Below are 23,520 nucleotides of genomic sequence, written 5' to 3'. Positions count from 1 at the left end.
ACAATGTACACTATTCAGTATTCAGGCCGGGCGCGGTGGCTCACGCCTGTAATCCTAGCACTCTGGGAGGCCGAGGCGAGTGGATCGCTCAAGGTCAGGAGTTCGAGACCAGCCTGAGCAAGAGTGAGACCCCGTCTCTACTAAAAATAGAAAGAAATTATATGGACAACTAAAATATATATATACAAAAAATTAGCCGGGCATGGTGGCGCATGCCTGTAGTCCCAGCTACTCGGGAGGCTGAGGCAGTAGGATCGCTTAAGTCCAGGAGTCTGAGGTTGCTGTGAGCTAGACTGACGCCACGGCACTCACTCTAGCCCGGGCAACAGTGTGAGACTCTGTCTCAAAAAAAAAAAAAAAAAAAACTATTCAGTATTCAGATGATGGGTACACTAAAAGCCCTGACTTCACCACTGTACAATTCATCTGTGCAACCACTAAATCTATTGAAATACTATACACACACAGAGAGAGAGAGAGACAGAGAAAGAAATTAAGAGCAAAAGAAGCCTTATTATTATAAAGAAAATCTAAATTAAAAGCCTATAGCAAGTATCATACTTAGAGGTGAAATAATATTCCCCCTACAATCAGTAATGAGATGAGGAAACAATTGTTCCTACCCTTTTTAGTCAATATTGTACTGGAGGTGTATGGAGGACCAATTCTAAGACAGTCTCCATGGTTCCCGCCTCCTAGTATTCTTGCCTTTGAGTGTGCATAGGACCTGTGACTTGCTTTTAACCAATAGAACATAAGAGTCATGAGATCACCCATATGATTAAGTTATATAAGTGTTATAAGTGTCTTCTGAGAAGACAGTCTCCCTTACTGGTTTTGAAGAAGCAAGCTGCTCTGTTGTGAGAGGGCCTTATAGCAAACAACTAAGGATAGCCTCTGGCCAATAGCCAGCAAAAATCTGAGGCCCTCAATCCAACAACTTGCAAGGGAACTGAATGCTTCCAACAATGAAATAACCTTGAAAACGGATCCTTTCTCAGTTAAGAATTCCAGTTTCTCAGATGAGACCACAGCCCTGGAATTCATCTTAACTGCAGTTTTGAGACCCTGCAACAAAAAACTCAGCTAATAAGATTTTTTTAAATTTTATTTTAAAAAGCTGGGCTTAGTAGCATGTGCCCATAGGTCCAGCTATGCGGGAGGGTGAGGCAGAAGGATCCCTTGAACCCAGGAGTTCAAGACCAGTCTGGGCAACAAAGCAACTGTTTAATCTAAACAAAAAAATAAATAAATAAATAAATAATAAAATAAGATTAAATTTTAAAAAGCTGAATATTATATTTCTCAAAAAAAACCTTTTAAAAACTCAGCTAAGCTATGCTTGTTCTCTTGACCCACTGAACTATGAGATAGTAAGTGAGTGTTGTTTTAAGTCACTAAGTTTGTGGCAATATTGTTACATAGCAATAGATAATTAATGCCCTGTCCTAACCAGTGTAATATGGTAGTAAAAAGAAACAAAAGAGGCCAACTAAAATATATATATAGAAAAAATTAGCCGGGCATGGTGGCGCATGCCAATAGTCCCAGCTACTCGGGAGGCTGAGGCAGTAGGATCGCTTGAGCCCAGGAGTTTGAGGTTGCTGTGAGCTAGGCTGACGCCACGGCACTCACTCTAGCCCAGGCAACAGAGTGAGACTCTGTCTCAAAAAAAAAAAAAAAAAGATATATATATATCTTTTGTTACACATTTAATATATATATATATATTTTTTGTTATATACATATAAAATTACAAAGAAGGAAATAAAACTGTCACTATTTCACTAAGATATGATTGTGCATACAGAAAAATCTACAACAGATAAACTATTTATCAATTCAATTTAAGCAATGCCATACAAAGTCAACAAATAAAAATTAGTTAAGTTTCTATATTCCAACAAATATCCTTCTAGAAAATATTTTCAAAAGTATAATTTATAATTAGAGTAATAAAAATATCAAATATTTAACACTAAACCTAACAAAAAGATAGAAGACCTCTACAGATAAATCTATAAATGTTATTTAGAGAAAGCAAAGAAGACTCTAAGTAAATAGAGGATTATAACATATGTCCACAGATTGAATGAATATTGTCATTATCAATGATAAGTTAATATTGCCATCCACCATCATGTCAGTTCTTCTCAAACTGATCTACAGACTCAAGGTATTTGTACTAAAAATCTCAGCAAATGTAATTGTGAAATTTGGCAAGCTTTTTCTAAAATTTAGATAGAAACACAAAAGTATGGCAAGAAAATTAAATAAGAATGGTTGGTCAAACTGAGGTAAATTAAATACTACATAACAATGAAAATAAATAAACTTCAGCTACATGCAACATGGGTGAAACTCACAAATACAATGCTGAACTAAAGAAACCAAATACAAGCAAGTATAAATTTATGACTCCATTTTTATAATTGTCAAAACAGACAAAATTAATTTATAGTATTTGAAATCAGAATAGTGTTAGTGTTACCAAAGTTCAGCACTTGTCCCCAAGGCCACATCAGAAGAATGAGGACAAGTGATTGAGGAGAAGGAAACAGAAATGTATTACTTTGCCAGCAAAGGAGGAAAATGGTAGATTTTCATCTCAAAATCCATATTCCTGTACAAAAGCAGAAATACAGAGCTTTTAAAGGGCAGGCTCTCAATTCTAGGCTATTGTTGCTTAAATGTAGTTAATGATTCTAATCCCATCTCTGCTGAAGACAAAGCCTGTGACCTGCACCTACCTAGGAGACCCACCTAGACCTCAACCAGCCAGTTGCTGGGCCTGGGATGGAGCCACAGTTCAGCTGAGCTATCTCCTGTAACACAAAGAAAGAAAGACATTCCTCTGCCCCTTCCAACCACCTGCCCAAGACAGGCATTGCAGGCCTAAATTCTCAAAAAAAGAATGGAGGAAGATTTAAAGAGACAGAAAACATCTTTTGCCTTTTTTTTCCAGACCATTCCATCTGTTATATATTCCTGACTCTCAATTTTACACTTCCATATCTATGGGAGGAGGGGCAACTACTGTGTAACATTAGACCTGGGGGTTAGTGACTGGAAGGTAACATAGGTGAGTTTCTGTGGTTCTAGTAATTTTTTTTTTTTTTTAATTTGGGTATTTGTTACACAACTGCAAAATTATTTCAAGGTGTACACAAGATTTAAACAGTTTCATGATGATTCAGAAACATTTATACACACACCAAAAAAAAAAGAGGGGGGGATTTTTACATACTGATAAGGAATGATCTTTAGAATGCATTACAAAAAGGAGAAAAAAGCAAAGCATAAAACCATTTGTATAACATGCTATAATTTAACAAAAAACGACACATATTTTCAATTTGACTTATATACACATAAGAAAGAAAACTGTGTTACATATAATATTTCCTTATATATTTTCATAATGAATCTCTGTCAAGATACTGTTTGCCCCTGCTAAGTGTCCAGGGGACAGGAATGGAAGAAAGATCCTTTACTGTATATACCCTTCTATCTTTTGAATGTCAAACCACGTGAATATATTAATTATGCAAGAGATTTTTTTTAAAAAGCCAATTCAAATTGCCTTTATAAAGTAATAAAATATTTTAAATTGGGGTTATAAATTGAGTCCACAAAAGCCAACTCTAATGGATCAAGTTTTCCAGAGAGTTCATAAATTCTACAGTTTTTAACAAAATATTCCTTCCCTTCAGTTTAACTAATATTCCTCAGACATTCTCTGATATTAATTAGCAAAACACACAGACAGAAAAATAGACTGATAAGTACAGATAATTTAAGGGTCCTTATACAATAGCCTACATATTGAATTTCACTTGAAAACCACATAAAACAACTCTATGACTTCTCCAACATTACACAAACTTATGATCAGTGATAGCAAGTGCTGCTACTATGCCTAAAATATGAATGTTTGATTTTATTCATTATTCAGATCACACATCACAAAAACACAGTTTCTCTTCCTTATTTAGGTTTATTTGGAAGGAGTCCAAAGATCATTTACCAGAAGCAGCTAGATACACAAACCTATTTCTCAACAATCTAAGACTGGTTACTGCCTTCAAAGATTGTAAAACTAAAGACTGAAAGTGCCCCAATAAAATAAACTAAAATTTATAGTATAATTTATATAAACTGAAACATATACAGAATCATAAAGGTATTTAGAAAATTTACCTAATTAAATGGCTAATGTCAGAGAGTTTGGAGGCTATTCCAAAATATGCTTGGTTAAACTCTCCTTTATATACCTGAACTTCACATTCACCAAACATTGACAGATATTTTCCCTTCCTACAATAGATTGTGATAGTTAATGAATATTCTGAAGCCATATGATGATAAAGAGTATGTATCTTTCTCTAAAAAATAAATATCACATTTTTGTACACATTAAAACAGGCAATGCTCTCAAAATTCCTATGATTTAAACTTGTTCCAAATCTGTAAGCTTGCTCTTTTATGTTACTATCAATTATTCTATTTGAGATAACAAAATTATAATTGGAATTCATCACTACCAATCATTTCTTCCCCCAAAAAGGGCCATGAAAGGGGTCAGAACATTCCCTTTGTGAAAATAAATAACTCAAAATCTAAGCAGTTGGAACTCTAAATAATTTTGATCCTTAAAGGAATGTGATTATAGAGCCTGAGTCACTCAGCTGTAACCGAGGCACCGTAACCTTTTTTTCTGATCATAGATTAGCCTTCTTCCTTCCTCCATTTTGTAAAATGTTGCAAATGACTAAAAGACAACAGAGAAGACTTTCCCTCTTCACTGTAGATCTTCATTACAGATTATCTTCCCTCTCACCTTTCTCAAAGACTTCATGGCTATCAGATTGTTTTAGGATGGAATGTTAATATATTCCTTTAAATTGGAAAGAAAATGAAAACAAGCCTTATAGAAAAGAAAACAGACTGTAACTAATTGAATTTTTGTAACTCATAAACCTGTCTTGTATAGAAAAAGTTACAATCCTACCAAGCTTCTTTGTTTTCCTCTATAGGCAGGAACTTAACTTTTAACTTCAAAATATTAACCCCATTTCTCTAAAGTCTAAGTCTCTTGAATGACCGCTCCCACTTTTTGCTTGAATAAACCCCTTAAAACTAGATTCTGATACTTTCAATTATTTCAGGTTGATGCTTTCAACATTCCAGTTGCAATGGAAAAAAAATCCACTCTATCCATCCACACAAAAATGTAGGATCAGATATACCTAAAGCATTGAAATAAAAGAAAAAATTTTACCAGTAGAAAGGTGGGTAAAATCAATATGGTAAACCAAATGTATAATATTTTTAGTGGTAAAGATAAAGGAATAGTACGACTCTTGACTGTTCTTAAAATGTTTCAGTATCCTGAAATTTCTCCTACATTACTTAAGTTTTTAAATAAAATAGCCAAAATTAGGCCTAAATAAAGAAGCCCTATATAGTTTTAGCAAATGTCTAAAATATAAATTCTTTTCCTCCTAAAAAAGGATTGGATATGAGAGGGCTGCTTACCTAGGTCAGGATCTGACCATCTCTTGTCAGACTGCACCACTTTTCAAACAAATGGGTTTCCCTTTCAGGGCAATCTTATATCAATTACTAAATACCTACTAACTCTTCACATTTACAAATAACTATGTTTGAGAGGGAAGATGGATGACCAGAGACACCAGCTGCCAGAGTGTCTCAGTAGGAAGGAAAGGTTTTAGATGAAACAGAAAAAAAACAAACAGACAAACATTATATTGAATGTAATTCTGAGGTAAGGGTGCTAGAACCTGTGGGGGAATTCACAGGAAAAAATTGCAGAGCAAAACAAGGAAGAGCAAGAAATTGGTGGAGATCAACCCTGAGAGGCTTGGAGTGTAGCAAAAAGGGTAGGTGGAGTGGTTTGTTAATCTCACCCTCACATCTCTGACAGTGGGCTTCTGAGCTGCTGGAGTGACTTTCTACCCCCAGAAGCCCAAAAGTTGCTGCTGCCAGAGAACTCGGAGCTTCTTGTGGACAAAGTACCAGGCTCCCAGGCCCTCACCCTGGGCAAGGCACCATATTGCCTCTCAACCCACTGTGCACCTTTTTCCTCCTAAGGGGGGTTCAGCCTCTTAGTTTTTGACTTACTTGTTCCCAAGCAAACATTTCCCAACTCTGGCCCAGACTCCAGGAGCCACAGGGGTCCAGTGAGTCCTCGGGGTGGGGTGGGGGTGAGGGGGGCGCAGGGGGCGGTCTGCATGACCCAGCAGCAATTCCAGGCCAGCTGCCTTGCAGAGAGGGGCATGGAGATGACCAGAGTGCTAGCTTTCCTCCATCCAGACTCTTTTCCTCCCTCTCCCCTCCCTTATCCATGGCTGTTGAGAGAGATAATTGAGCCACCACACCAAGGCTTCTACAGAGAGTGGGGCTCAAACCATTTCCTCTTAAAGTCTCGAAGCTCCCTGCTCACTGGCATTCTGTGGAGCTGCATGCATGGTGGCTGCATCAGAGCAGGGCATACCACGAAGTGGAAGGACATCAAACCTGCTGGATCACTCTATAGGCAACTTGGGACCAGCACACTTCTCCTTGGTCTGGTCAGGGATTGATCTTTGGGGATAGGCCCACAAGCCAGATCCCACACTCCCAGGACTCGATTATGTTGATCAGGAGCATGGAGGGGAGATTTTTGACCTAATCTCAGCAGGCAAGGGAGCTCATGTGGGCAGAACGGAGAGGAGAGTGCAATGTGGTTCCCAGCTGCGGCATACTTGCAGAGCACCCTTCCCCCCACAGGAAGGCTGTGCTCTCAGCCCAGGCTGGGATCCTGGGTGGGGAAGTCCCCCACCCTACAGCACAATTGTGGGGGAGCTTAGCTAGTTAGAGCTCCTGCCTGCCAGCAAACATTGCAAGAAAACCGTGGTTCAGGGGAGTGGGGAGAAGAGTGAAACCCACTCAATATAGCCAGATTGTGACTCTCTGACAGCCCATTCTCCATAAGCAGACTTTCTGGTTGGGTGGAGCCACTTCACACCCTCCCTGGTGGCTTTCCCCAGAAGCTGAGAGTGGACCTTTGACTCCTGCTGAAACAGCTACACTGCAGGCCTTTGTGGAGGCTGAGGGTGGGCTCAGCCATCCCAGCCCCACCTAGCCTCACTCCCCTACCTATCTCTACTGTAGCAAAGAATAGGGACTCCCCTGAAAGTTCCAGGGCCCCACCCAAAACCTCGGGCATTCAGTTGATTCTCCTGAGGGACTAGAGCCAGTCACAGGTCCCAAAATCTACACCTCATCTTGTGCCTTCCAACAAGTGCCACCCACTGATAGGGAGGTCAATATGCACAGCCCTTTACAGCATCTATTGACTCAATCACACAGGGTGTGGTTGATTCTCACTCACAAGTGCCACCTACTGTCTCACAGATTACACTGGACAGGCCAATACAATTCACAGTGTTAAGAAGACCAGAGGGCTGGGGGAAGAGAAAGGATTTCAAAGACTTCCATCCTCCCTCATCAAAGAGAGACAGGAAATCTGCCCACTCACATAGCTCACCATGACTACAGCCTACAAACAACTAGGAACTGAGAAAATCCTTAGCACCACACTAAGGATATCTATAACCAATGCAACCATCCAGAAACTACAGTGCCATCAAAGCACCCACAAGCAGAGCCAAAGGTTCTTACCCAACATATGCTACAAACACACCTGTATTAGTCAGGGCAGAGGAAAAAGCCCCATCTAAACAAAAGAAAATCCAAAAATAAGAAACAACAGCTGCTCCAGATGAGAAGGAATCAGTGAAAGAACTCGAAAACTATGAAAAATCAGAGCAAAAGGATAGCCCCAAAAGGAAATATCAGTTCCTTAGTAGTAAATACCAATCAAAACAAAAATACTGAAATGACAGATAAAGAATTCCAAATATGGATTGTTAAGGAAGCTCAATGAAATCAAAGAGAAAATGGAAAACCAACTCAAAGAAACGAGAAAAGCAATTCAAGAAATAAATGAAAAATTCACTAAAGAGATTGACATGTTAAAAAAAAATGAAGCAGAATATTTAGAAGTGAAAAATTCATTTAAGGAAATAAAAAACATAGTAGAAAGCTTTAAGAATAGACTAGACGAGGCAAAAGAAAGAATCCCAGAGCTTGAATACAACTATTTTGAATTAACTCAGTCAGTCAAAAATAAAGAACAGAGAACTAAGGGGAATGAACAAGAAATATAAGAAATATGGGATTATATAAAATGGCCAAATATAAGAATCATAGATGTCCCTGAGGGTTAAGGAAAAAAGTGCACAAGGACCTGAAAAACTATTTGAGAGGATAACCTAGGAAAACTTCCCTATTCTTGCTAGAGATTTAGACATCCAGGTACAAGAAGCTCAATGAACACCTGAGAGATTCATTGCGAAGAGACAATCTCCAAGACACATATTCATCAGACTGGCCAAAGTCAACATGAAAGTATAAACACCTCTGAGGCATAAGGCAAAAACATTGAGCAACTTACAAGAGAAAACCCATCAGGCTAACTGAAGACTTCTCAACTGAGACCTTAATAAGCCAGAAGGGATTGGGGCCCCGTCTTCAGTCTTCTTAAACAGAACAACTGACAGCCTAGAATTTTATATCCTGAAAAATACACAAAGGAAAAATAAAGACATTTCTAGACTAGCAAACACTGAGAAAATTTGTCAAGACCAGACCTCCTCTGCAGGAAATACTCAGAACTGCATTATACATGGATGAGCACAAAAGTCACACATCAGTGTAAAACAACCCAAAAGCAAAAGCTCAGAGCTGATATAAAACAATAGTACAAGATGTAAAACAAAGCAATGAGGTACTACCCAACAGGATGAACAGAACAGCCTCCCACATATAAATTCTATCAATCAATGTGAATGGTTTAAATTCTCTAATCAACAGACATAGGGTGACTAAATGGATAAGAAATTATAAATGAGTATCTGCCATCTCCAGGAAACAAATCTAACCCACAAGGATTCATAGAGACTCAAGGGGAAGGGATGAAAAAAATATATAGTCCATACAAATGGAAATCAAAACAAATCGGGGGTAGCCATTCTCATATCTTAAAAAATTGACTTTAAATAAAAAATAGCAAAGAAAGACAGAGATGGTCATTATATAATGGTAAAGGGAATAATCCAACAAGAAAATATAACAATTGTAAATATCTATGCACCTAACACAGAAATGCCCAGATTCATAAGGCAAACCTGACTAGATCTAAGCAAAGAGATAAACAGCAGCATCATAATTGCTGGAGACTTCAATACCCCACTGACAACTCTGGACAGATCATCCTAGCAGAAAATACATAGAGAAACACTGGACTTAAATATGACTCTAGAACAAATGAGCCTAAAAGACATTTACAGAACATTTTACCCCAAAACTACTGAATACACATTCTTCTCATCAACATATAGAACATTCTCCAAGATTGATCATACTTTAAGGCACAAAGGATGGCTCAACAAATTCAAAAAAATAGAAAAAATAGAAATCATACCATGTATCTTTTCAGACCACAGTGGAAAAAAACTAGATATCAACTCCAAGAGAAAGACTCAATTCTACACAATGTCTTAGAAATTAAACAACTTGCTACTGAATGATTATTGGATTAACAATGAAATTAAGATAGAAATAAAAAGATTCCTCTAACTGTATTAACAACAGGACACAACAATCAAAATCTATGGGATTCAGCAAAAGCAGTCCTAAGGAGAAAATTCATAGCCTTAAATGCCTACATAAGAAAGACAGAAAGATTACAAATTAAAAATATGATAACACATCTCAAGGAACTAGAAAAGGAAGAGTAAACCAATCCCAATCACACCAGAAGAAAAGAAATAACTAAGGTCAGAGAAGAACTAAAGGAAATTGAAAACAAGAAAATAATACAGAAGATCAATGAAACAAAAAGTTGGTTCTTTGAAAAGATATACAAAATTGATAGACCTCTTGCTAGATTAACTAGGAACAGAAGAGAAAGAAACCAAATAAACTTAATCAGAAATGAAAAAGGAGATACAACAACTGATACTACATAAATAAAAATATCATCTCTGAACACTATAAAAAACTCTATGCACATGAACTCAAAAACATAGAGGAAATAGACAAATTCTTGGAAACATGCAACTTCCTAACACTTAGTAAGGAAGAAATAGAACTCCTGAACACACCAATAATGAGAAACAACATTGAAGCAGCAATAAAAAACCTTCCAACAACAAAAAAACCTGGATGGACCAGATGAATTCAAAGCTGAATTTTACCACACCTACAAAGAAGAGTTAGTACCCATACTCTAGAAATTACTACATAGCATTGATCAGGAGGGAGTCCTCCCCAACTCAATCTATAAATCCAGTAGCACCTTGATACCAAAGCCAGGAAAAAAACATAACAACAAAAAGAAAGCTATAGACTAATACCCTTATGAATATAGATAGAAAAATCCTCAATAAATTACTAGCAAACCAAATTCAATAGCACATCAAAAAAAAAATAATCCACCATAACCAAGTGGACTTCATCCCAGGGATGCAAGGATTGTTCAACAAGCATAAATTAATAAATGTGATATAACTCATAAAGAGAAGCAAAAACAAAGACCATATGATCATCTCAATAAATGCAGAAAAAGCATTTCACAAAACTCAGCACCCCTTCATGATAAAAACCCTCAACAAAATTGGCATAGAAGGAACATATCTCAGAATTATAAAAGCCATATATGACATACCCACAGCCAGCATCACATTGAGTGAAAAAAAGTTGAAAGCATTCCCACTAAGAATGGGAACAAGACAAGGATACCCACTGCCACCAGTTCTAATCAACAGAGTCCTGGAAGTCCTAGCCAGAGTAATCGGGCAAGAGAAAGAAATTAAGCATGCCCAAATTGGGAAAGAGGTCAAACTATTGCTTTTTGCTGATGATATGATTTTATATCTAGAAAAACCCAATGATTCCACCAAGAGACTCCTGCAATTCATAAATAAATTCAGCAAAGGTTCAGGTTACAAAATTGATGTACACAAATCAGTAGCATTCCTATACAGCTATAACAGTCAAGATGAGAGTCAAATCAAAGACTCCATACCATTCCCAATAGCTACAAAGAAAATAAAATCCCTAGGAATATACTTAACCAAGATTGTGAAAGATCTCTACAAAGAGAACTACAAAATGCCTAGCAGAGAAATCATAGATGATGTAAACAAATGGAAAAGCATATCATGCTCATGGATCGGTAGAATCAACAATGTTAAAATGTCCATACTTCCCAAAATGATCTACAAATTCAATGTAATCCCCATTAAAATACCAATGTCATATTTAACAGATCTAGAAAAAAATATTTCTATGCTTTTTTTGGAACCAAAAAAGAGCCTGAATAACCCAAGCAATCTTAAGTAAAGAGAACAAATCTGGAGGCATCACGTTACCAGACTTCAAACTATACTATAAGGCCATAGTAATCAAAACAGCATGGTATTGGCACAAAAATAGAAACATAGACCAAAGGAACAAAACAGAAAACCCAGACACAAAACCATCCAAATACAGCCAACTGATCTTTGAAAAAGCAGACAATATATAGTGAGGGAAACAGTTCCTATTCAATAAATGGTGCTGGGACAACTAGATAAGTCACAGGCAGAAGAATGAAAAAGGATCCATGTCTGTCACCACACACAAAAATTAATTGGAGATGGATAAAAAGCTTAAATTGTAAGGCATGGGACCATAAGAACTCAAGAATAAAATGTTGGAAAAACTCTTCTAGATATCAGCCTAGGCAAAGAAATATAGAAGACCACAATGGCAACCACAGCAACAACAAAATTAAATAAATGGATCTTGATTAAATTGAAAAGCTTCTGCACAGCCAAGGAAATAATAGAGCAAACAGACAACCTACAGAATGGAAAAAATATTCACAAGATATACAGCCAATAATGGACTAATAACCAGAATCTACAAAGAACTCTAGCAAATAAGCAAGAAAAAATCAACAAACTCCATTAAAAAGTGGGCAAAAGACATGAACAGAAGCTTTTCAAAAGAAGGTAGACAAATGGCCAATAAACACACATACAAAAAATGCTCAATGTGTCTAATCATCAGGGAAATGCAAACTAAAACCACAATGAGATATCACCTTACCCAAGTTATAATGGCCTTTATTAAAAAGTTCAAAAACGATAGATGTTGGCATGGATGCAGAGAGAAAGAAATGCTTATACCCTGTTGGTGGGACTAAACGTTAGTACAACCTCCAGGGAAAACGGTATAGAGATTCCTCAAAGAACTAAAAGTAGGCCAACCATTTGATCCAGTAATCCCACTACCGGGTATTTACCCAAAGGAAAAGAAGTCATTTTATTAAAAAAAGACACCAGGACTCAAATGTTTACTGCAGCACAATTCACAATTGCAAAGTTGTGGAATCAACCCAAATGCCCATTAATTCATGAGTGGATTAATAAAATGTGATATATGTATACCATGGAGTACTACTCAGCTATAAAAACGATGAATTAATATCTTTTGCAATAGTCTGGATGGAACTGGAGACCATTCTCCTAAGTATATGTATACTATGTAATACTATTCAGCCATGAGGAAGGTTGAAGTGAGGCCTTTTGCAAGAATATGGATGGAACTGGAGACCATTATCCTAACTGAAGTATCTAAAGAATGGAAAAAGAAACACCACTATTAAATTAGAACTAATGTATGAGAACACATGTACATAGAGGGAAGTATAACTGAATGGAAATCAATCAGGGGGGAATGGGGAAGAGGGGATGAGTGAAACCTACCTAATGGGTACAATGAACACTATCTGGGTGACAGACAGACTTATAACCCTGACTCAAGCATTACAAAAGCAATCCTTGTAACCAAAAACATGTATCCCTGTAATACTTTGAAATTAAAAACAAAGATTGGATATAAAAATATTTCCATTGATTGTGAATCCTAAAATATTGAGATATAATACTAATGAATATTACTCAGAATATTGAGAGTTAATGATTTAGATAGTATATTATGCATATGAGAAGAAAAAGAAAAAGCTAGAGGTAGAAGTAATATAGGAATAAGGCAGAAAAGAAAACTATGAGAGCCTGAGTGCAGATTGATGGGAATAAGACCACCAGGGCTTAGGGACCTCATTTCTGAGGCCCTGAGAGGAGAGGAAGTGAAGGAATGCTGCCTGAGCAGGAGCCAGAGATAAGGACAGAAGTTAACTGCCTAGTTGGGGCACATTCCAGTGATCCGGGAGTATAGCAAAGCAGACTCCCACCTTAAAGCCTGAGGGGCCTCATGCCTAAAAAGCCACGAAGTGGCTTGACATGAAAGCCACCCACGGCTGTAAAGGAAGATTGCAAAATGTCAGCCCTGGAGAAGGGATGCCAGGCTCTGACTCTTAAACACCAGGTTGAGTTCCTTCCCTCCCCTTTCTCAGTAGAACACCTCAGTTGATGGGGAGCTAACCTCCCAATAAGAAGTATTAATCTCTTTGTTCCTCAATCAAATGGGCCACAGCTGCTGAGTTCAGATATACTATCTACACATACCTTAAGGCATAGTTGTGCTTAGTAATGGGCTATAGTAATCAGCTAAGACATCTTGTGACTATTAGGGGAGGCTTGAAACTTCTACACATTGTAACCCACATGCTTTTCACATGAAATCATTGTAATCTATAGCATGAAAAAGAATAAAAATGGGTGCTAGATTTCAGTCAGGACCACCTGGCTCACGGGAATGCTGGTGGTCCCTGACTTCCCCGCACCCTTTCACTTTACTTTTTGTGTCCATGTCTTTGTCTCTCCCATCTCTTGCAGAGCACACTGCCTGGGTACCCGGTTATATCAGGGACGTTGCAAACCCTCGATACAGACATTTTGACTGATACCAGACTCTAACCACCCCGAACAAAGAAGTCACCAACAATTCATGGGCCGGGGATCACCTGAGGATGGATAAATTACTCAGCTGGATGCCTTACAATTCATGCTTGCCTTTCTGTGACAACAACTTATGGTTAACTTTTATGGCCTGACCACAAGAAAATGCTGGTTATGTATAGGGCTTCTAAACATTTAAAAATGTTACCACCCATAGTGGGCTCCCCTCCTGCTCAGGAAAGGACCTCTACTTTGTGCAGTAGGATCTATAAACTTTCTGTCCCTAGTTGGCTTGCTCTTGAATTCTTTCACATGCAAAGCCAAGAACCCACTTGAGGAGTTCAAGGGGGTTCTTTCCTCCCTTCATTGGAACACCCCTGCATTAGAAGGAAAAATGTCTGTATAGCTGCCATCCTACTTTCTCCCCAAATTTATAAAAACAGGTTTACTTCATTCATATATAGTGGTGATTCCTCATCAACAATTATCATTCAATAAAATAAAATGGGCTCATTCCTCAGTTTAAATGGTACTTGCAAATGTGTGAAAATTTACTTCTCAGAGGTTTTATTCTTTTTATTCACATCAAATTTTCTGTGATTTTTCCTTTCCATTTACTGCCAAGAGTTTGTTTCCCAAATGATGAACAAGTATCTGATTATTTTATACAGTTAAATTAAAAATTTTACTGCATCTCTACATGAATTATCATTTAAGTGGATGTGTGTTATGTTCTAGGTCTAGTTGAATCCAACATTAGAAAGATTAAAATGTGGTACAGTTTATTATAAATAAAATCTAATAACTTTTCCCATATGTATTCATATAATTTCCTCTTTTTGATCATTGAGATTTCCTTCTAAAATGGGAGGATCTGAATTCTGATCAAATTATCATCTTTAAAAATGTGAATCTTGGATGTTTGGTATTGCTCAACAGTTAGTACCACCATTTTTTGATATCTAAAACTTTTGTCTCAATGTTTTCTTTAATATAAAGAGATACTTAAGTAAAAGGGTTAGAGTGTAGGACATAACTGTCATAATCAAGAGGTGTGGAAATGTATTTATTATTTACTTGACTTTTAAATTTTAGATCTGGGTTTTCAGTATCCTGGACCAGGGAAAAGAACATGTCATTGCTGAAGTGCTTGTTTATAGCTAAGAGAACAAAAAGCCTAGGTGCTCCCCTTTAGTAGATGGCTGACTCTGTATCAATTATCCATTTTATATGAAAAGAAACTTTGTAAAAGCAAGCATAAACATCAAATTATTTCTAGCTATTGAGATTATGAAAAAAAAAAGTCTGTCAAGTTAACCTGAAACTTTATAAGGAAGTAATTTGCTTATGTATTAAGAAATTGTTTAACTCATATGTCCTTACCGCTCTCGGTTAAATTTAAGAGAATGAAGAATAGCTGGCCTTTTTTGTCTAAGGTTCCACAAATGAAGTGTATCATCTGAACTTGCACTGACCAAAGCACCCTGGAACAAGAAGAAGATAAAGTAAGTATGTAATTTACTTAATTTAGAGTTTTTGTGAAGCGGAAACAAGTTAATTTACTGAATTTTTCACTGCTTGAAGAGTTATTTGCCTATATAACCTAGAAATTTAAGGAAGAAAAGTTACATATATTTCAGTTGAGAAGGTTAAGAATGCTGAAAGTATAAGAGGCAAGTAAAAGAGTCATCCTGACATGTGGATGGTCAGAGTGACTAGTTCAAGGAATATCCATTTACTAATAGAGATGATTAATTATTGTAGCATCATTGTTACCATTAAGGTTTTTCTTTGGGAAAAAGAAAAGTTTAATTTTTTTTGTTTCTACTATTCACACATATTGTATATAGCTTTACAAGGAAGCAAATATCCACCTAGTTTAGGTTATTATGTATGAAATGTCCGATTTCCTTAAGTACTAAGTTTCACAATTGATATCTCTAACATTTCACTTTGACACTCTTATTTTATGTTTATTGTGAAGGTACATCCTCAGTCTTTCAAACACATGTTTTTGGCTTGTGATAATCTTTCAAAATTTTAGAGCATTTTTTGTGAAACCATAAATAAGTCAAAAATTTGTGTTATTTTTGACTATAAATGTACCATCATGATGCAGTGCAGGCAGCTGGAAATACCAATGAAATGTTCAGGAAGGATGTGGCTAGTGAACACCTAGTATGCCAATGGTTTGAGAAGTTCTATTCTTATGATTTTAATCTTGAAAAATGAGCCATGTGGGCAACCCAAGACCAAAGTGGATAATGATGGGAAAGCTATAGTGGAAGCGAATCCAGCACAACCCATGTATGAAGTAGCAGCAAGGTTTGACATTACTATTCCAACAATTTTGGACCATTTGAAACAAATCAGCAAGGTAAAGAAGCCAAATAGATGGGTACTGCATGAAGTAAATGAGCATCAGAAGAGAAATCATCTCGAAGCTTGTCTTTCTTTGCTGTCACGACATAAAGGTGAACCATTTCTACACTGTATTATGTGTATGAAAAATGGACTCTTTTTGACAATTGCAAGCATGCAGAACAATGGTTGGATAAAGATGAAGTGCCAAAACACAGTCCAAAACCGAATATTCATCAATAAAAGGTAATGGTGTCTGTTTGGTGGTCCAGTGCTGGTATCGTCCACTATAACTTCATGAAACCTGAACCTTCAATCAATTACAGCAGATGTCAACTGCAACCAACCAGACAAAATATGGGGATGTTTACGATTAAACAGCCAAGACCAGTCAATAGAGACAGGCCAATCCTCTTGCAAGACAACACTTGACCACATGTTGCACAAACAGCGATGCTCAAACTACAGAAGCTGGACTTGGAAATTCTCTATCATCCACTGTATTCATCAGACCTTGCACCAACTGACTACCACTTTTTCCAGGCTTTGGAACACTTCTTTCAAGGAAAAATATTCAATTTTCAATAAGCTATGGAAAATGCCTTTCGTGATTTGATCACTACTCACTCTCCAGGCTTCTTCACTGCTGGCATAAACAAGCTACCATTAAGATGGCAAAACTGCATTGACAGTTTAGGTGCATACTTTGATTAATTGTACTGCTTCTTGTTTGAGAGATCATAAACTACACTTTTGATTCAAAATTGGACATTTCACATTTAATGACCTTAATATAAATTGAATACAGTTCATATAAAAATTCTCTTTTGCAAGAATTTCCTGTATGATTGGAAAACATATATTCTTCATAAAAAGTATATTTGGTACAATTTAATTTGCTTTGCACAGCCTAAGAAGCCCCATCTATTATAAAGGAAACCATCTAGAACATATAACCAACTATAATTCAGTATAACTATAAAAATACTGATTATTTGTATATAGCACCACCAAATACAAATGAATCCTATTTCACATAAATTAGGATGTTTTCCACCTCTTATATCGCAGAAAGCATATGGGATAGACAACTAACTCCTATGTAAGACTTTATAAATATATGTTTAAACTACTTAACTAAGTAAGACCATCTCAAAATATGTCAGGACTTTACCATAATGATAGTTTCCCAGCCGAAAATGTCAATGCTTAAAGCTAGAGCATTGAAAATATTCTCTGAAACTGATCTTGTAGAACTATGGTGGTCCTGATACCTAAAATGCTTTAAATATTTTCCAAGATACTTTGTTTCAAGTAACCTTTACAACATAAATCACAGATCTAAAAATGATTATTCCATTTAGATGCTAGGAAGAACTACATTGAAATCCCTAGCATTTATTTATTCTTTGGGAATTAAAAGAGAGAAGAAGGGACAAACCTAAATGTCCTTCTATTAATAAAAGGCCCAAAATGCTCATGTATCCCATGATGGCTCTCTTTACATTATGTACCTATGATTTTAGTCTCAGAGAGGAATAGCTTTATAAACATACAATCATAATAGAAGAGTTTATCCATTAAAATATTAAAAAATTTGTATAATTTGCCGTTATATATTAATATAAATATACATGTTCCAAGAGGTATGCATTGATACATACATCTTAACATAAACTAATAAATAATTTTATGTCATGCAATAAGATGTACCCTATATATGCCTTGAAGATTTTTGTGTTTGCTTGTTTTATTTGTATACTGTATATATGCTTCCTATATGCAAACTCGAAAGTTATTAGGATCACTTGGAAGCATTTGATAAACTACAATTGATTTCTTTTAAGATACAAGCTACTGATCTCATTTCTCAAAGAGGCGGAAGTTCACTTGGGATATAGTAAAAATAGAACATGATATATAAAAGTAATAAAACATTTTCTATAGTACATAGTCATATGCTATACAAAAGAAAACATGCCAAACACAATGGAATTAAAATAAAGCAGCATATATTCAGTAATATCTTAGTATAATACCTGAATAAGTTTAGGGAAGAACTTAGTGTCATTAATTCTGTGACAAAACTGGGATGTAACTTATCACTGGAAGGAAGTGAACAGGACTACTGAGCATAATAGCACCAACAGAGACCAGACAAATGAAAATGAGCACATCAGTAGATTGTCTAGTGTTCATTTACAAAAGCAAAGTGAACCTACCCAAAGCACTATATATGAAGATCTGTGAAAATATTTATAACTGTGAAAAATATTTATAACTGTGAACTGAGATCAAAAACTTGGAAGTTTGGGAAAAGGTATAGAAGCTGAGTGTGAGGTGGGTCAAGGTGAGTAGTTCAGGATAGATCATGTGAACAATGTAAGGAGGTTGAAGGTTTATCTTTATTTATCCTTAGTTATGCAGCATAGAGGCACACTTAGAGGCTTGAAGAAAAATCTCAGAGGATCAGACTCAGTGCAGATCACATGAAAGAAAATTATGCCTGCCAGTATACATCTGTGCAGAAGATAAAAGGCTGAGACTCCTCCATTAGGAACTACTGAGTAGCACTGAGACCTCAAAAAAGGTTGACATTCTAGATAATAATTTCTAATTATAATAAAATATTTTTAAATATTTATGTTTTATTCTTTACCTTTCTCTTTTTGGTACCCCATATCAAGTGTGTCTACAAGATGAAATATGGTATGTTTGTCCTATATGGAGGATCTCACAGCCTTCTGAGAAAGATTTTGAACCAACAGAAGTAAGTGAACATTTGCCAATATTACAAATTTTTCTTTTGTATCTCTGATATAAAGTTCCGAGCCATTTTACCCACATTTATATTGTAAATTTTTAGAAAGATAGATATTAATATATACAGATATATGCAAATATATGCAGACACTGAATAAAAAATCATTGTCATGCCTTGAGAAAACCACCAAACTTTTTTTCCAACACACTGAATTTTATCTTCTAGGTGCCTGAATTTGGCATGGCAAAAACTTTTAAAGCATTTTTGCATTGACAGGTTCACTTAATCTAAAAGAACCCTAAAAGACTACAAATTCCACTGTAAAAACATGATTCAAGAAGATCTTAAGTAGCTTTCAATTATGGAATATGTGCAACCTCTCTGAGCTTCACAGAAACGTATTTTGTGTTTAGAGAGTTCCTCATAACCATAGTTAAATGAAAACATGGACAGAGTAGACAGCTAATTGCCATAATAGCTATGGATACAAAAGTAAACACAAATGCATACACATACCAACAAATGCATTTGGAGATATATACAGATAAAAGGGCCCAAAGATAAATAAATAAAAAGATTATTTCATAGAAGACAAAGACAAAACATGAAGTTTTGGCTGGATTACAAAATTTAAGTTGGTGGGAGATGAGTGAATAGAACAAAAATTTAATGGCCAGTGAAGCAATCAAAGGACTTTGGGTTTTTAAAAAAAAATTAAAAACTGAATCTTAATTATGTTATACAGTCACAGTAACAGGATCTGGTACATAAAAATATTTTTCCTTTAAAATTTAATAAATTGACAAATACAGGAGTACAATCTTTTATGAAAAAGATGACCATGAATAATATTGCATTTTTATACATATGTATATACATATTTTATACATATAGGCATTCAGAGTCATAATATTAAAAAGATTACATCATTAATAAAGTATGTTTTGGAGAGGTGTTTGAAATTGTCAAGAAATCCTTACCTCATTGATCAAAAATTGGAGCTGCAGGACAGCTGCACCACTTTCATCTTGGCAATAACAATCAACACCAGGTCTTCCGAGTCTAATATTATAAAGTCAAGGATTCTGACATTTTAATTAGCACAATATTAATGAACAAAGGAGAAATTAACTTATTTATCAACAGATGTTTTGCTTCTTAGTTATCCTCATTTTTGTAAATAGAGTTGAAAAATCTTAGTCTTAGTTGATGCAAATTAAATTATATAGCACAGATGTTTAGTACTGCAGCAATTTGAAAAAAAAATGACAGTAAGGGATTTGAAAGGTAGCAGCTTTTCTCCCATGAAGTAAAACAAGAATTGGGAATCCAGGTCTATCTTATTTTATCAGAAATTTCTTTAACTGATTAAATCTTTCTTTCATGAAAATAAATTTAAAATGAGTCAAAGATTTTAATGTAATAAATAAATCATGTGATTAGTAAAAAAATGATTTAGGTAAATATGTTGGTAATCTTGGTACATATGAAAACCTTCTAAACATAATTTAAAACCCATAGATCATAAAGAAATAGATTGATATATTTGAGTACATAAAAACATAAAATTTCTACATGGAAAACACTGTAAATAAGGTAAAAAGACAAAGCCATATTAGAAAATAAATAGTAACATAGTATGATTAGTCATTATCTGTATTATGTAAAGAAAGTTAACATATAAGAAAGAGAAAGAGAGGAAGAGAGAAAAGGAAGAAAGAAAGGAGGAGGGACAGGGGAAGAAAAGGAGAATGAGAAACATATAACAAAATTTACTTATATATTCTATATAAATGATATGATATATATTTGTGTATTTATTTACAATTCATTTGCTTCCATAAAGATAGAAATTACATGAGCACTTCTACTTCCAGACATAATAAAGAAACAGGGGTCAGATTTATCCTCTTACATAAAAAATTAAAATCTGGACAAAATTCATGTAACAACAGTTTTCAGAGACTACATAACAGGTAGGAGATGACAGTGATCCCTAAAAGACAGAAAAAAAAATGAGGTGAGCCTTATTACTCCCAGTTTACAGCCTAGAGAGAGTTTCCACGATGCAGCCCAAGGAGGGGGAACCCAGATGAAATCTAGCAGGTTCACTGAGATGAGGAGATAGAACTAAGCACCTGGGGAGGACAGAGACAACTAAAGTTCACAGAGTGGAGTAGCAAAGAAGAAAAAGTGACACATAAAAAGAGCTCTAGAGATCTGTAGGAGGGTCCCCCTTGAATCTTTAGCTAAGTACTGCTCAGGAAATAAGTTTAAAGAAACTACCTAAGACTGGGAAAAGAATAAACCAAGAAGGAAACAACATCCTTCTTGAAGAATAAATCTAGAAAGAACAAATCAAGGGCAAAGAAAGTTAATTTGGGACCAGGAATTTTACATGTTCCCACCAGCCATAGTGAAAACTCTCAGAATTCACATAGTATCATGCAAAGTACTCAAGAGAATATTTCTTCTGTATTGGGAAAAATTCACCCCTAAGATAAAGACTGCTTTGGTCCTGCCTACCAATGCATAAAACCAGGCCATGAAAGTATCAAACTGTTGCCACATAACTGCATAAAAACAAAGATAAATGTTAATTATGGAAGTACAAAAATTTCTAGTACTTAAAAAGGTAAAATTCAAAAGGCATGGCATTTAATCAGACATACGGAGAAATAAAAAATGTAACCTATAATGAGAAGAAAAATCAATTAATAGAAACAGTCTTAGAAATTAAACAGAGGCTAGAAACAGAAATATTAAAATATTTATTATACTATATGGTATATGTTGAAGAAGGTAAAGAGCAAATTGAGCATGTTAAGTAGCTATATGGAAGATCAATCTATCCACACAAATAGAACATCTAGAGATTTTTTTAAAATACATTGAAGATTAGTGAACTTGAACACATATCAATAGAAATTATCAAAGATTATAACTTTAAGGAGGCAGAGCAAGACTGAAAACAGAACCATTCAGTGATCATCCCCCCGAAGGAACACCAAATTGAACAACTATGCAAAAAGGCACATTCATAAGAACCAAAACTTCAGCCCACTATACCTCTAGGAATAGGCAAGAGTCACAGCATTACTGGGCTTAGGGCACCCTCTAGTGCTGATGTGGCTGCAGTGACCACAGGCTTAGAACACAAGAATCAATCCCTTTTGAACACATGGAAAGCATTCCCAAGACGGATAAGTACAAACAAGCCAGATTGTGAAAATTGGAATAAATACACAACTCTTCAATGTCCAGACATTGATGAACATTTACAAGTATGAGGAACATCCAGGAAAACATGACCTCACCAAAAAAATAAAATAAAATAAACAAGGCATCAGTGAACCATCTCAGAGTGATGGAGACATGTGACCTTTCAGAAAGAATTCCAAATAGCCATCTTGAGGAAGCTCAATGAGCTTCAATACAACACAGAGAAGGAATTCAGAAATCTATCACAGAAACTTAACAAGAAGACTGAAGTAATTTTTTAAAATCAAGCAGTAACTCTGTAGCTAAAAAATTCAATTGACATGCTGAAAAATGCATTCTAGTCTCTCAACAGCAGAATTGATCAAGAAAAGAAAGAATTAGTGAACTTTAAGACAGGCTATATGAAAATACAGAGTTAAGGAAGAAAAAAATAAAAAAGAAAGCCTACCTACGTGATCTAGAAAATTGCCTCAAAAGGGCAAATTCTAAGAGTTTTGGCTTGTAAAAGGATGTAGAGAAAAAGATTAGGTAGCAAGTTTATTCAAAGAAATAATAACATAAAACTTTCCAAACCTAGAGAAAGATAATATCCAGGTACAAAAAGGTTATAAGACACCAAGCAGATTCATTCCAAGGCATATATTAATCAAACTCTCCAAGGTCAAGGATAAAGAAAAGATCCTAAAAGCAGGAGAGAAAAGAAGCAAATAACATATAAAGGATCTCTGATACACCTGGCAGCATACTTCTTAGCAGAAACCATATGGGCAAAGAGGGAGTAGGATGACATATTCAAAAGCTGGAGGAAAAAAATTTCAACCTAGAATATTATATCTAGCAAAATTATCCTTCCAACATATAGGAGAAATATGGACTTTCCCAAACAAAAGTTAAGATATTTTGACAACACCAGACATGTCTTATAAAAACTGCTAAAGGGAGTTCCTCAATCTGAAAGAAAAGTATATTAATGAACAACAAGAAATCAACTGAAGATATAAAACTACCTGGTAATTGTAAGTACACAGATAAACACAGAATTCTCTAATACTGTAATTGCATATATAAACCACTCATATCTTTCATAGGAAGACTAAAAGACCTATCAGAAACAATGACTACAATAACTTTTTAAGAAATATACAGTATAAAAAGATATGAAGAAGGACAAGAAAAGGTCAAAAATAGGAGGGATAA

At 35.5% G+C, this 23,520-nt stretch overlaps 1 protein-coding gene across 2 annotated transcripts in view; it reads right to left on the bottom strand.

Moving 5' to 3' along the window:
* STXBP5L (syntaxin binding protein 5L) overlaps positions 1–23,520 on the bottom strand; it is a 303,406-nt gene that overhangs the window by 217,813 nt on the left and 62,073 nt on the right. For both annotated transcript variants that reach the window (XM_069472686.1, XM_069472687.1), the window contains exons 3-4: positions 20,082–20,163; positions 15,360–15,460 (exon numbers count right to left, since the gene is read on the bottom strand). In XM_069472686.1, the coding sequence (XP_069328787.1) occupies positions 15,360–15,460; positions 20,082–20,163 (183 nt within the window). The remainder of the gene's footprint in view (positions 1–15,359; positions 15,461–20,081; positions 20,164–23,520) is intronic.

The sequence above is a fragment of the Eulemur rufifrons genome, chromosome 7 (genome assembly GCF_041146395.1).
Source record: "Eulemur rufifrons isolate Redbay chromosome 7, OSU_ERuf_1, whole genome shotgun sequence".
Lineage (NCBI taxonomy): Eukaryota > Metazoa > Chordata > Mammalia > Primates > Lemuridae > Eulemur > Eulemur rufifrons.
Note: the sequence above shows the minus strand (reverse complement) of the source record. Positions and strands in the feature narration are given on the sequence as shown.